Below are 16,717 nucleotides of genomic sequence, written 5' to 3' on the forward strand. Positions count from 1 at the left end.
GTATTTCCTACATAATATGTAGTATGCTAAATAAATAACACTAACACTCTATCAATAAAATACACACACTGTTTGCTTATTAGCTGTCTCTTTAAAAACTCTTATCATTTTGCTTATTATAGGTGAGTCCCAGGAAGCCAGGATCTTATCTATTTGGTTCACTAATCAGTTCCTATTGTCTCAGTCAGAACCTGCCATAAATTAGTAGCTCAATTCAAATGAATAAGTACATATGCACAAATAAATCTATGTTTACACTTTACCATATGTTTCCATTACTCTCACCATGTTATTAAGCATGTTTCAGAAATCACGTTAAGACACCATATTCAATGAGGACATGAGGTTAAACTTATATGTGGATCATCTCTTCTATTAACATTAATTGTTCTGTTAAGAAACTCCCCCTCCTCATTCTTATTTCAAAATTTATACTTAAAGCTGGTAAAGTCTTTACTACTACTTATAGGCAGGTGTTCAAGCTGGTTTAGAAAAGGCAGAGGAACCAGAGATCAAATTGTCAACATCTGCTGGATCATCGAAAAAGCAAGAGAGTTCCAGAAAACTATCTACTTCTGCTTTATTGACTATGCCAAAGCCTTTGACTGTGTGGATCACAATAAACTGTGGAAAATTCTAAACGAGCTGGGAATACAAGACAACATGACCTGCCTCTTGAAAAACGTATATGCAGGTCAGGAAGCAACAGTTAGAACTGGACATGGAATAACAGACTGGTTCCAAATAGGAAAAGGAATACGTCAAGGCTGTATATTGTCACCCTGCTTATTTAACTTATATGCAAAGTACATCATGAGAAACGCTGGGCTAGAAGAAGCACAAGCTGGAATCAAGATTGCTGGGAGAAATATCAATAACCTCAGATATGCAGATGACACCACCCTTATGGCAGAAAGGCCTCTTGATGAAAGTGAAAGAGGAAAGTGAAAAAGTTGGCTTAAAGCTCAACATTCAGAAAACTAAGATCATGGCATCTGATCCCCTCACTTAACGGGAAATAGATGGGGAAACTGGAGAAGGCAATGGCAACCCACTCCAGTGTTCTTGCCTGGAGAATCCCAGGGATGGCGGAGCCTGGTGGGCTGCCGTCTATGGGGTCACACAGAGTAGGACACGACTGAAGAGACTCAGCAGCAGCACACAGGTAGTTAGTTTTGGAGTCAAGATTAAACCAAGGCAATCTGGTTATAGATTATGTTTTTTACTTCTGTTGCCCCAAGGTATTTCCTATGGACATAGATTTGCTTTGCAAGTGACATCTACTCTAGGAAGAGACAGAGAACATTTTCAAATACGACTACTAAACAATCAATCTTTAAAGTGCCACAGAGAGGAAAATTCAGAAAAAAATAATGTTCTTCAAATATTTTTAATGCTACTCGGTCCACATGATCTCACTCAGGAGACCACATGAGAAGCAATGGAACCAACCTGCTCTTCCACATTTGACTGACCCCAGTGTGGACGATGTTGCTGGGCCCTCTGCTTCTTGCGGGATGTCTTACCATTGTTATGGGCCCATGAATCAGCACAGGCAACTTAGCCATGGAGACAGGCGGATTGCCATTGTCACATTATGCAAAGAGTTAATGATAGCTCTAATTACAGTAACATTTTTCAATCCTTTATAAACTAGTTTTTAAAATGAGGTACTTCAATCATTTATAAAAGTGAATAATGTCTGGTAGTTTCACATGAAAGATTTAATTTTATTATGATTGATAACAGAAAAAGAATTGAGCATGGGCTTTAAAGTTATAGTGGTTTTCTACATTAAATTTTTTTCTATGAGGATTTCATGCAGTGTAGCAATAGCTAACATGAGGAATATGTGTGGAAGAGATGGGTAATATTAATTTTTTTTTCTCTTAAGCTGTTATGTAAACTTTTCATGCTAATTCATGGCAATCAATCCTCATGTTAACTTTACAGGGGAATTCATAAGCATCACAGTGATTTCCGGTATGTTAATTTTACAGAGAAAGCATTTTTTGAGCATTTTCTTTGCTGCACAGTCAGGCAGAAAACATAAAGTTGCTGCACGCTAGAAAGCTCACTGCTGAGCAACCCTCTAGAAGAATTTCTTCTAGATGGCCTTTTAAATGTTGCTTCCTGCTGATTCAGACTCAGACCAGTGCTCTAGAGGTTTCCCATAGAGCTCTCCATTCAGTAATTTTTTAGAAAATTTTTCCTGAAATAGTTCTTCATAACTAATCTCTTTATATACCACTAATCCACTGTTCACTGTTTATGAAAATAATTTTACCATTTTCTATTTCCTCCCCTGCCATTTCTGAAGTTGCTTAAGTCTGGCCCACTCTCTTATTCCTAAATACAACTCTTTAAAATTCACTTCTGTCTCTTCCAAATTTAAACAGACTTCTCTGAAATCTACTCTATGTTTTGTGTTCATTAATTATAAAATAACATCTTTCTTTAAAGACCCTTCTGTAAATGGCATTCATTCATTTGGACAGTCTTCCAACAACAGCAGTGAATCAAATCTTTGAAGACACGGAGTATCGATTGTTTCTACTTCTCTATTAAAATGCAGGACTTGAACAAAAGATTCATACAAAATATGTACTTTTCCTATGTTTTCTCAACAGTTTAAGCTTTGTTTGTCTCCCTTTTTTGTGTTATAATTGCATTCATTAAAATGGAAGCTCATTTCCAGACTAGTTTTATATTTGTCTGTGTAATGAAACATTAAGCATTTTTAAAGGAACTAATTTATTTGCTGTTTTGTTTCTTATAGGCCATGATACTGCAAATAATTTTAACAAAAGTCATTTGAAGAAAATACACTTGTGACTTAAACAGAAATTATAAAAAGACTACTTATTTAGGAAGTAAAACAACTTCCCTTATTATATGTAACAAAATTTATTTATGCAAAGATTTTTCAGGGATTATCTACTAAGAAATATCAAAGCATAAACAATCTTTCTAGGATCAATCATAAACTAGCAATAATACTATAGCAAAATAAGATTCAATAATACCATATGAACTATTTTACCTTTGCATTATAGGGAATGTAATGTTTTGATAAAGCCTCAGGAGTATGCATCCATGTTTTGTCTGCAATGAAGAATACACAATGTTAAATTAAAACATAGGTTCTAAGGGTGTCATATTCATGCATTAGCATTTATAAAGAGTCTGATATGGGTGGGAGCACTCCTAAGACAGTTTTGCTAAAGTGAGAAAGAACAGCTAGTCAGATATAAGAACAATATAACCACAAAGTAATTATAAGATTCTCTCCTTAAGTTAAAAATCTTTTCCTTTTATAAGTTTTCAAATAATAAAACAAATCTGAATTTTTTAAAGAATGTATTTTTAGGAACCAGTTGGGCTATGAGTAATTATATCAATCATGTGAATAACTATGTTTTTCTTCTTTCACTTGATAGTCTCATGAATTATAGGCTATTTTTGCTAATTACTTTTTCAATAAATAGTAATCTGCTCTTTACTCATGACTATTATTCGTTAGTATCAAAAACTGACAATTTGTAAGGGGACATTTTAACATTAAACTAACAAACATTTATACAAAACAAATAAATCAATCTGCTAAATTCACTTAAAAATTAATATTAGGATAGTTTTTTTAGTCTCGATTTAGAGAAACATTGATTGAGTGTCAACTACCAGGTGTTTCAGATATAAATAATCTTAAATGCAGTAATTTGAAATTATTACACAACTCAAATTAATACAGTAGAGTAATGAAGCTTCCCAGGTGGCACAGCAGTAAAGAATCCACCTTGCCAATTCAAGAAACCTGGGTGTGATCCTGGAGGGGGAGGATCCCCCTGAAGGAGGAACTGGCAACCACTCTAGCATTCTTGCTTGAAAAATTCCATGGACAGAGGAGACTGGCAGGGTATTGTCAATGGGTTACAAAGAGTTGAACACAACTTGGCGATTAAGCATAGTAGAATAATAGAAATAAAAGTAACTAGAAGAATAGAAGATATTTAAAGTAATTTGTATTATACATTATTAACATTAATAAAAAATAATTTTTTCATTCAATTTTTGAATTTGATTTATATATTCCACATATCTTCCAAAACATTTTGTGGAACATATAAGCAAGAAAAAAGCAAAACATGTTAATGTTTACACAAGTCAAATTTGTTTGATTTTTTTTTTTACAAACTGCAATTGTCTGTAGCAAAACTTCTCAAACTTCAAATATATTATGTCTTCTTAAGTAGATTTTTGTGAGTATTTTATTCCTCATGGGAATTCAAAAATTTTGAATCAGTACTATAAACTGAATAAATTTAAAGACATATTTTTAACCATGAAAAATATTATATAAGTACACACTAAAATAAAAATCAGGTTACTAACAAAGCATTTTTGACATTCAATTAAGAACATTTAAAAAGGATGGTAACTGAAGTAAGTTCAATACCGTTAATATGTTATCAAACTGGGGGAATGTGAAGACAGAGAAAATGGCATACATTTCTGGAATTTTAATTATTTTAAACCCTTTAAAGGATATTGCATTATATATGAAACATGTTATGGGTTACAATGCAATATTCAAAAAATATTTGAAGACAAAAATGAGGGATCTATAAAATCCTGTGCTCATGGTGCAATTTAGGGCTCTTTCTGACTGCTGAAGTGGAAACGTGACGACTGCACTTGGGTGAAATATCCTGAGAAGCAATACATCCTATGGTTCAAAAAGCAGTATTAGTATACTGACACTGATGTATAAAATTCTATTTCTTGTATCGATTTTCATTTTAATGATAGATTTTATGATTGGTACTGAATAGTGATATGACTAATTCAAGAATAATTTATACTTAGATGTGGAAAATAGTCTGGCACTTGCATATTAAAATAAATAATCACAATAGTGTACATCAAAGTAATGAAATACCAAAGACTTGCCTTCAGGAAACCTAAAAATATATCTAATTTCTTTTTTTACCCTTAAACAATTACTTTCATGTCTCTTTTTCCAAGACACTAAACATAGCTCAGAAGGATGTAAAGTCTAACTAAACTTTGAATATGATGGTTCATTCCAATCCTGAGGCAGAGAGATAATTGCTTTTTCCTATAAGACACTATTATTTGCAAACTGATGATACTGCCTTTGTTATAGTCTCCTATTGCAGTAACCTAAAAAGAGGGTGGGTATATCCAATTGTTACTGGTGACAGACTGAAATAATCACAATATTAAATTACCAGTGGATAAGCTGCAGTTGCTACAATGACAAAAGATCTACACCCACACACCAAGTGCAGACAATTTAATGGGTGTTCATTTCATACCTCTAGTATAGGTACTGCACTTATTAAACCTGAAGGATTTCCAAAATGAGTCGTTAATATCATTGTAATTTATACTTTGGCAAAAGAAATTAAAAAAAAAAAAAGAACAAACCTATACACTAACTTATACAGATGTGGCTGACCTTGCAGAGAGGGTATAGACGATGGGCTCTGGTCATTTGATGGACCCACAGAAGATATTAGACACAGGGAACTGCTGAGGAAACAGGACCATAGATACTCTAGAATGTTTTCCTTTTCTTGAAATTTTAAAATATAATCTCTAACTTAATGGTGAGCATTCACATAAGAGTAAATGTCAGCATTTCAAAATATTTGACAGGTGTCAAACCACTTTGACTACTGGACCAATGAATCTGGTGTTCAAAACGTATTTAGATTTAGAGCTCATCTAGAAAGATGCAAGAAACATCACTGTCCTCATATCATAAGAGTTTAACATAGTGAAAGCACCTATTTTGAATATATTAAACTTAAAACTAAGTACTGATGGATGAATGGATAGATCTGAATACAGTCTTTCATGAAAAGAAAATTACTGAATTATATTTAAATATTATTGAAATTTCAAGTGCTTTGTACTGCAATTATACCTACTCATCAGTGTATCAACTCATATGTTAAAGAACACAAAGTATAACTAGTTGAATTATTTAACCACATTTATTCATGTGCTGTTTTGTTTTTTAAATTAAATTATTTTTGATATAAATAGAATATAGGATTTTAAAAATTCAAAAAGTGAGCTAACATAGGGAAAGAAAACACCCATTAAAATGTAATCTATGATTATGAGGTTAGATAATTTTTACAGAGATCTACAAAATAGTCCAAAATGATGCAATTCTAGTATATTCAGATTTTTTCAGAACAATGAGCACTTCTGCCTGTGTGCATGCTAAGTCAATTCAATTGTGTCTGATTCCTTCAGACCCTGTGGACTGTAGCCTGCCAGTCTCCTCTGTCCATGGAATTCTCCTGGGAAGAATACTGGAGTGGGTTGCCATGCCCTCCTCTAGGGGATCTTCCCAACTAAGAGATCAAACCCAGGGATTGAAGCTATGTCTCAAGTCTCATGCTTTGGTAGGCTGGTTCTTTATTACTAGCTCCACCTGGAAAACCCATTCTAACAACTATTAAAGCATTTGAAAAGATAATCAGTGAAATGCCTGGGCAATTCAAAGAATACCAGACAAGTTACTAATTGGGAGATTTAATAAAAAGAAAAGAAAATTATGTTTAAGTTTAAGACAACAATCTCTTTTCCTTGGGTTTCTGAGAGCCAAGATGACTTAGCAAGTTTGCATGTAATAACTGAGTAAACTGGATATGTGAAATAAGATAAGTTTTTAATGACAGAAGATGATCTTTCTTTGTTTAGAGTACAGTGAAGCATATGTTGATAGTAGTTATTGGAAAGATGACTTGACTTATATGTTTTCTAGAGCTATAATTACAGTTTCCAAGGGTCAATATGTATGAATTCTCTTATAAAATTCCACCTTTGCATCACAGATTAAAATTCAACAGATAGTGCTATTGGTTTAAACTGGAGCACAGGCTCCAAGAAGTTTTCTTTAACAGCTTTATTAAATGAAAGCATTTGAAGTGACTGGTTAATTTAAGGTAGAATTTCTGCACTGAGTTCCAACTGAATTCAAGTGAAATGTTGATCAATAATTTTCTGTTAAGGATACTTAATCATTAGACTTGAAAAATAAGAGAAGTCAAAAGAAATTTAAAGAAAATGAAGCTAAACAGGAAATAACAAGTGATCTGCTTCTTTGTTCTCTACATCAATAATTTTCCTTATAGTTGTACTCCTACTCTCTTCAAGTAAGACAAATATACAATCACTGTTTACTCATCTCACTGTCCAACTCTTGGGATTTCTCAACTAAAAATCACTCCAAATTTCCTTCAGATGAAGAGAAAATTAGAAAAAAAGAGACGATCTAGAAGTATCTTTAAAAAACATGATAGCATGTTTAAAGTGATGAGTTGTGATGTAAGGTTTTTATTACTTTATTAAAAATATTTCTGTAGTTCAGAGAACTATTTCCAGACTTTTTTTTACTAGGTAAAGGGAATAAAAAGAAATGTGAATTTATTTTTGGTATATGTTCTAAATCAGAAGCAAGCTATAAAGCACAATAAATGTCATTTGCCTTACCCTTATTCTGAAAAATAAGTAAAATAATAAATTCTTAGTTTCCTAGGGTTGAAAAGTGACTGAAGTGAAGTGAAGTCGCTCTGTCGTGTCTGACTCTTTTGTGACCCCATGGACTGTAGCCTACCAGGCTCCTCTGTCCATGGGATTTTTCAGGCAATAGTACTGGAGTGGATTGCTGTTTCCTTCCCCAGGGGATCTTCCCGACCCAGGGATCGAACCCGGGTCTCCCGCATTGTAGACAGACGCTTTATCATCTGAGCCACCAGGGAAAAGTGACTGAAAGTTCTTCAAATTACCTAATCTCTACTGAATACATTAATCCTCTGAACCATATCCAAATGTTTGAACACCTCTCATTTCAGAAAAGAAAAAATACTCTGAATAATTCCACTGTATTTTGGCAAAATTTTGTTGGAATTTTTTGCCTACATTTTATCTATGACATTATGATTTACACCAATCTTTATTAAACTTTGTTCCATAACCCAATGACAGCATTCAAACATTAAAAGGTCTTCAAACATTGCAAGACCATACCATGGGTTCTCAGCCATGCTTGCACTTGCATGGAAGTCATGCAAGTCATCACTGAAGTCATCTTCGCCTTTCTCAACCAGGCATGTTACAATGTGTCAATCCCTTAAAGCAAGGACACACTGCCTGAGGACATGGAGTAGAACAGAATGATCTATGCCCTGGTTCAAGACAGTTCATTATTCATTCATCAGAAAATGAACTGGAATTTTGACTTTATTTTTTAACCTATGAATGTTTTACCTACATATTTTACCTACACAGCCACGTTTAGCCATGTTTCACCCACACAGCAATTAACTGCATTTTCTAAATAATAACAATATAGAAATAAGTTTAGAAGTGTTGTATTTTCGGAACCCATGTTTGGCAATTAACAGTATTTTATTAAGTTTATAGTGTAGATTATGAACTAACTCATTATTTTCCCCCCATATACCTATAATCCTACTACATCTGTTATCTCTTGCTACTTTCAGTCCCCTAAGAACTTGAGTAGCATTATTTAAGTATTCTCTCCCAACTCATTTACAGTATGTTAAACAGGAAAGAGCCCAGTGCCCATCACCAAAGAACTCCTTCTAGAATGGCAAGATACATTTTTTAACTCTACTGAACTATATAAAACTATCAAATTTTTCTATCTTTCCTATAAATATATCATGAAATATTTTGTCAAATGCCATGTTTCCCTGCCCTTTAAGAAATAACATGCAGCTAGCTGTTTCTTTCTCCCTGTACTGATAATTATGATATATTCATATGTATTTTAAATTTCTACTTTAAAATTAATAACAAATTCATTTTGTTCTCAATTCACTTATCATCAATCCTAATACAGTTTTCAATAAAAAGTGAAGAGTACATTCAAACACACACCTACAGATAAGTTAATTTAAATCACTCTAAGCTATGTAAGTTCAGAAAATTTAGTATTACAGCTATGAAAAGTGAAGTTAGGACTAACTTTTTAAGTCAGATCACTATTTTTTGCAATTTCACACCACAGGATAAAACTTCCAAAGAATATATTGTCATGTTTTCTGGACTAAATATATTAAACAACTCCACACTTTCATTAGGCTGATAACCAAAGAAGGTTAATTAGCAATGTTTGCAGGTTGTTCTGTTCTAACTTCATTCTGGAGTCACATGGTGCGATAATTGGAAAAAGCGATTTCTTAACATTTCTGCTTAATTTTCACAATAATATTGAATTGACTCCCAGGTTCTATAAATGGGTACACTTACCTTTCTTTCTACTAAAAGCACGGTTCATGATGAGGATCAACCAAATTGATGTTCAGTTCAACTTTATATCCTGTAAAAACATAAAATATTAAAGCTGAAAGGAATGTTGACCAACACCTTTTATGCAAATTATTTTAATTGCAAGGTCTTTTTAAATTTTTTAGATGTCTATAAACAATATTCTGAAATATCCTGAAGGACAATGGGTAAGAATAAACATAAGTATTCAATATTATGAGTGGCACAGCAGATAAGAACAATATATCAAATGGAATTTCTCCAAAGCTCCTTAATATTCTTGTCTTTTTTCTTTTATACATCTTTCATTAATTATATTTACTTGCAAATTTAAGAAGGAAGAAGGATGACTTTTCCCTGAACTTGTCAGTAAAAAGTATGGCAACATTTTGGATTGTCATTAACAGCAGTGGTGGATAAACAAGAGTCATCTGCTTATGACAAGTGGATATCATGCCCCCTCTCCATGCTATGCTGGGCAACTCTTTGCCCCATGATACTCCAGGCAGCTGCTGACTATCTTTTGAAACCAAGGCAATGCGGCATTTCCCGCTCCTCATTCCTGAAACCACAGAGGGAGCATTGATGACCCCTGAATCGCCACCGGGATGATGCACCCCTAGTCTTGAAGAACAGTGTGCAGTCACAGCTAAATAGATGTGTGGTCCTGTCCTGTGGGATCTAAGAAATCCAAAATATTTTCATCATTTCATCCCATCAGCATTTCCTTCAGCTGAAACCAGCAGTGTTTCTGTTAGAGTAACTGATTATGTCTGTGAATCACACAGACACTAATCTTATCAAAAGACAGTTTCTCCATAATCTGGTTATTCTCTGCTACATGAATTGACTGAGAATTTTCCAAACCTTTAAGCATTGATTAATTTGTGCATAACAAATTTATTTCTTTCTCACATTTTACTATAATCATTTAAAAAGAACCAAGCTCCCCCTTTAACATTTTGCTTAGAAATCCTCTCCAGTTAAATATCCAATTTTGTTGATTCCTAGTTTTGCCCTCCACAAAACAGTAGAGCACAATACAATTCAGCCAAGCTTGTTTTTCTTCCATTTTTTAACAATGATCACCTTTCCACCATTGTTCAAAAACATGTTCTATTTTTTTTTCCCAAGACCTTAAAAGAATGGGCTTTAATATTTGTATTTCTACTAACATCCTGTTCATGATTGGCTATGGACTCTCTAGGAAGTTGGGGACTCTCTCTCCAGCTCTCTCCCTTTCTTCCTGACCTCTTACCAGAACTGTCTTCAGCAGTCCCTTCAAAGTACTCTTGCTTTCTTCTAGCATGCACTGCATAACCCTTCAAGCTTCTCCCCAGTATCTAGTTCCAAAGCTACTTCCACATTTTTAGCTATTTGTTCTCAGTAACAATTTTTGTTTATTTTTCCTTGGTCTGGTCAGGTTGCCATAACAAAATACCTTAGACTGGGTGGCCTAAACAACAGAAATGTATTTCTCACGGTTGTAGAGGTTGGAATTTTGAGAGTCATACTTTAGCGTGCCAGCATGGTCAGGTTTTAATGAGTACCTTCTACCCAATTAGATCCTAAAGGCTCCATCTCCAAATAGCATTTCTTTGGGGGTAAGGGCTTTGACATATTAATTTGGAGGGAACACAAGGATTCAGTCCATAGCACTCTCCATAAATCTACATAACAATTAAAGCACAACAGAGAAATTAATCTTTATCATAAAGTCACTTTTACAGTGAAATTATTGCTGTTTATGTCCTTGAATTTTTACTCTAAGAGGAAAATTAAAATAGTTAACTGAATTATAAATATTATTATTAGGCACTGTTTTGTAGACTTAGATAATGACACAACAGTATCACTCTGTTATTCACCTCATACTTTACTCATCTTCTCATGCTATACACTATTAATACAAGATATTTAGTCAGAAATTATTTACGGACCCCCAGTGCCAGACATTATTCAAGATGCAAAGTAATACAATAAAGACCAAATATTTCTGTAACATGTCTAGAAGCTAACAGACATGTTTGCTATCCTCAAGGAATAAGTGAAGATCAAAACTTGCAGAAAAAAAAAACATTCAGTAAAGAAATATAATATATCCAAATGTAAGATTCAAGTTCTCTGGAAAAATGAAGAAACCAATACTAAGAATGAAGAGAAAATCTTAAAAGCAGTCAGAAAAGAAAAGAAGATATTATGTATAGAGGAACAAAGGTTAGGATTGCAGCAGCTGTCACATCTGAAACATTGCAAACTAAAAGACATCTTGAGCAGCAACATCTTGAAAGTATGAAAAAACTAAAGCTGGATGAAGAAACAGATCACCTAATTATATATGGGGAAAGGTAAGCATGCCCAAAGAATGTTCAAACTACCACACAATTACACTCAGCTCACAGGCTAGGAAAGTCATGCTCAAAATTCTCCAAGCCAGGCTTCAACAGTACATGAACCAAGAACTTTCAGATGTTCAAGCTGGATTTCCAAAGGCAGAGGAACCAGGGATCAAATTGTCAACATCCACTGGATCATTGAAAAAGCAAGAGAGTTCCAGAAAAACATCTACTTCTGCCCTCTTGACCATGCAAAACCCTTTGACAGTGTAGATCACAACAAGCTGTGGACAATTCTTAAAGAGATGGGAATATAGACCACCTGACCTGCCTCCTGAGAAATCTGTATGCAGGTCAAGAATCAACAGTTAGAACTGGATGTGGAACAGCAGAAAGGCTCCAAATTGGGAAAGGAGTACGTCAAGGCTGTATAATGTCACCCTGCTTATTTAACTTATATGCAGAGTACACCATGCGAAATGACAGGTTGGATATGAAGCACAAGCTGGAATCAAGATTGCCAGGAGAAATATCAGTAATTTCAGATATGTAGATGACAGTAAAGAGCTTCTTGATGAAAGTGAAAGAGGAGAGTGAAAAAGCTGGCTTAAAACAACATTCAGAAAACTAAGATCATGGCATCCAGCACCATCACTTCATAGCAAATAGATGGGGAAACAATGGATACAGTGACAGACTTTACTCTCCTGGGCTCCAAAATCATTGCAGATGGTGACTGCAGCAATGAAATTAAAAGACCCTTGCTCCTTGGAAGAAAAGCTATGATCAACCCAGGTAGCATATTAAAAAGCAGAGACATTACTTTGCTGACAAAGGTCTAGTCAAAGGTATGGTTTTTCCTGTGGTCATGTATGCATGTGAGAGTTGGACTATAAAGAAAGCTGAGTACTGAAGAATTGATGCTTTTGAACTGTGGTGCTGGATAAGGCTCTTGAGAGTCCCTTGGACTGCAAGGAGATCAAGCCAGTCAATCCTAAAGGAAATTGGTCCTGAATATTCATTGGAAGGACTGATGCTGAAACTGAAACTCCCAATTTTTGGCCAACTAATATGAAGAACTGACTCATTGAAAAAGACCCTGATGCTGGCAGATGGAGAAGGGGGCGACAGAGGATGAGATGGATGGATGGCATCACTGACTCAATAGATACGAGTTTGGGTAAACTCTGGGAGTTGGTGATGGATAGGGAAGCCTGGCGTGCTGCAGTCCATGGGGTTGCAAAGAGTCAGACACGACTGAGTGACTGAACTGAACTGAAAGAGTGATTTTTCAGGTCCATTTTTAATTTCTTTATAAAACATCATAATATATTGTACAGTTTTACTCTTATCTTTCTTAGGGATCCAGAGGCAAGTAAGTAACTCTGGCTATGTACAAAATACAAATGGGATATGTAAGCGTGATCAAGAAAAGAATTGCAATTAATAAATTATTTACAATGTATACAAACATTATTTAAAGCCAATTGGGAGTTTAAAATCTCTAAATAAAAATTTTAAAGTGCATTATAAACATTAAAGGTAGATATCATTAAATTATTTTAATCCAAAATTTTTCGTAAAAACAGTAAACACATTGACAAACACTATGAATCCACTTCATATTCATTTACTCTATAAGTTTAACCTTTTTTAGCCCTGATTGTAAAAGAAGTTTGAAGCCAACAATCACTTTTTTTAGAATAATCCATCATATACAAGTTTTAAAATTATTTACCAACAGAAATTTGGTAAATTTCCTACAGATATTTATAAATCAGTTCAGAAGAAGTTTAGAGTGAATTTTTAATGAATGGCAGTTTCCTGCTTTGCAACCTGCTGCCCAGGCTCTTGCTTTAAAAATTAAATTACACTGTTATGACCAAAGAACCTCTATATGGTATGAATATTAAAAGCTATAAAGTAGTTGGCTCTGAATTTCATTTTTATTGTTATGAGTACATTTAATATCAAATTTTCCTGGAATTCCTTCAAGGTTAAAAGAAAAAAAAAACCTTCAAATTGATTAAAACATGTTTCACATTTATGTAACTCATACATCACTTTAAAATCCTGTTCACTAAGAGATCAGAGGTGATGCTAAAGAAATGATGACTAATCATTAGATTTAATTCTGTAGAGAAGGGAAAAACCAGGTGAAGTTAAAATAGTTCTTTTCTTGTGAATGCATATAAAACACATTTCTTTTTACTCTCAAAACTTTTGTGTGCTTTTTGAATATATAATTCAAGATGGTAATCCTGAGACAATGTCAGACAATTTTAGATCCTGCATTAACTCCTCCACATTGCTAAATACTCTAAAGTAGTTGCTAACAATTGGAACTTCATTGCTTGCCATATAAACGAAATTTCTAAAATCCTCCTGGGAGAACTCGGTTCATTTCTGACGCTCTTCTGGATCTAATTAGTGTCTATTGTAAATGTTCTCTGCTTAAATCTCCCAATTCTAAGTCATCTTCAGATATTCTTCCTCACTATATTTTAGGACAGTAATTTGCAAAGGGCTCTTTGCTTTTGTGGATCACTACTAAGCATAGACAAGAAAACAAACCAGTATACAAACTGAGACATTTCACAGGAGAAGTCATGTGACTTGTGTTTAAGAGGCTATACATTTATAATTTACTAAGAAATAGCAATTTTAGTGTCTTCTGAAATTCCCTAACTTGAGATATAAATGCGTATCACTACCTTCCTTTTTTTTTTTTTTTTACAATATTCACTCATATCTAACACTATAAACAAAATCCTTTGCTCTTACACTAGCGACATTTTGAGACCACGTTACATGACAAACATTATAGGAATGGGCTTCCCAGGTGGCACACTGGTAAAAGAATCTGCCTGCTAATGCAGGAGATGCAAGAATCACAGGTTTGATCTCTGGATTGGGAAGATCCCCTCCAGAAGGAAATGGCAACCCGCTCCAGTTTTCTTGCCTAGAAAATTCCATAGACAGAAGTGCCTGGTGGGCCACAGTCCATGGAATCACAAAGAGTCAGACACAACTGAGCTTGATCTTTATAGCAATTAGAAAGCAAAAATAAGTAGGACATGGTCCCTGCTTTCAAGGAATTTACCATCTTTGAGAGTAAGGGAGAAGGATACGTGGCTCTACAGATGGGGAATGAAACCTATAAAAGAGGTAGATACCCTTGAAAGAGAGAGAATGATGCACAGTACAGCTGTTCTGTTCACAGGGAAAGCTTCAGCGTGTATGTGAACAATCACTTCCCTAATGGGCAAGGGCTAAAGGTGAGGATGGGGAAAGGTTTCAGGTAGAAGGGCAGAGCACTTGTGGTACACGTTGATTAGGGGCATGCAGCTCCTAGCTACACTGCTAATCACCATCTGGGAGCCTTCCACTGGCTCTCCTTGAGGGCCTAGACTACTATGAAACACCCTTTATTAGGAATGGAGGAAAGTCTAAGGAGAGCTTTAGCATTTGATAATGTGGCTAACTCTTCAGAATGGATTATATATGAGAAAATCTTGACATAAAAGATCCGAAATACCAGGTCTAGGGAACAGCAACAACAAAAAAAAGACCTGAATTTCTTGCATTGCTAAAAGTAAAGTTTGGTGACACTAGTGGTAAAAACCAAGCAAACAAACAAAAACCCGCCTGCCAACACAGGAGATATTAGAGACACAGGTTTGATCCCTGGGTCAGGAAGATACCCTGGAGGAGCTCATGGTAACCCACCCCATGATTCTTGTCTAGAGAATCCCACCAGCTTCCCTGTCCTTCAGTATCTCAGGGAGTTTGCTCAAACTCATAGCCATTGAGGCTGTGATGCCATCCAACCATCTTCGCCTCTGCCTTCAATCTTTACCAGCATCAGAATCTTTTCCAGTGAGTCAGCTCTTTGAATCAGGTGGCCAAAGTATTGGAGCTTCAGCTTAAACATCAGTCCTTCAATGAATATTCAGGGTTGATTTCCTTTAGGTCTGACTGATTTGATCTCCTTGCTGTCCAATGGACTCATTCTCAAGAGCCTTCTCCAGCACTACAATAAGAAAGCATTAATTTTTCAGCGCTAAGCCTTCTTTATTGTTCAGCTCTTATATTCGTACATGACTGTTGGAAAAACCATAGCTTTGCCTAGACGGACCTTTGTTGGAAAAGTGGTATCTCTGCTTTTTAATACGTTGTTTAGGTTTTTTGTCATAGCTTTTCTTCCAAGGAGCAAGCGTCTTTTAATTTCATGGTAGCAGTCACCATCTGCAGTGATTTTGGAGCCCAAGAAAATAAAATCTGTCACTATTTCCACTTTTTCCCTGTCTATTTGCCATGAAGTGATGGGACCAGATACCATGATCTTCGTTTTTTGAATGTTGAGTTTTAAGCCAGCTTTTTCATTCTCATCTTTCACCTTCATCAAGAGGCTCTTTAGTTCTGCTTTAGTTTCTGTCATTATAGTGGTGTCATCCACATATCTGAGATTGTTGATATTTCTCCCAGAAATCTTGATTCCAGCTTGTGATTCATCCAGCCCAGTATTTCACATGATGTACTCTGCATGTAAGTTAAATAAACAGGGTGACAATATACAGCCTTGATGTATTCCTTTCCTAATGTTGAAGCAGTCTGTTGTTCCATGTCCAGTTCTAACTTGTTTCTTGACCTGTATACAGCTTTCTAAGGATACTGGTGAGGTGTCTCTTTAAGAATTTCCACAGTTTGTTGTGATCCACAAAGTCAAAGGCTTAGCACAGTCAATGAAGCAGACATAGATGTTTCTCTGGAATTCTCTTGATTTCTCTGTGATCAAATGGATTTTGGCAATTTGATCTCTGGTTTTTCTGTATCTTCTAAAACCAGCTTGTACATCTGGAAGTTCTCAATTCAAATACTGCTGAAATCTAGTTTGAAGGATTTTGAGCCTCATGTTGCTAGCATGTGAAATGAACACAATTGTACATTAGTTTGAACATTCTTTGATACTGCCCTTCTTTTGGATTGGAATGAAAACTGACATTTTCCAGTCTTGTGACCACTGCTGAATATTCCAAACTTGT

At 35.0% G+C, this 16,717-nt stretch overlaps 1 protein-coding gene across 21 annotated transcripts in view; it reads right to left on the reverse strand.

The window, feature by feature from the left end:
• The window catches only part of GULP1 (GULP PTB domain containing engulfment adaptor 1), a 328,660-nt gene that overhangs the window by 105,210 nt on the left and 206,733 nt on the right, over nt 1–16,717 (reverse strand). For all 21 annotated transcript variants that reach the window (XM_042243642.2, XM_060409645.1, XM_012131476.4 and 18 more), the window contains 2 exons: nt 9,319–9,388; nt 3,044–3,105 (listed from right to left, as the gene is read on the reverse strand). In XM_042243642.2, coding sequence (XP_042099576.1) covers nt 3,044–3,105; nt 9,319–9,346 — 90 coding nt within the window. In that variant the 5' untranslated portion in view covers nt 9,347–9,388. The remainder of the gene's footprint in view (nt 1–3,043; nt 3,106–9,318; nt 9,389–16,717) is intronic.

This window comes from Ovis aries, chromosome 2 (genome assembly GCF_016772045.2).
Source record: "Ovis aries strain OAR_USU_Benz2616 breed Rambouillet chromosome 2, ARS-UI_Ramb_v3.0, whole genome shotgun sequence".
Lineage (NCBI taxonomy): Eukaryota > Metazoa > Chordata > Mammalia > Artiodactyla > Bovidae > Ovis > Ovis aries.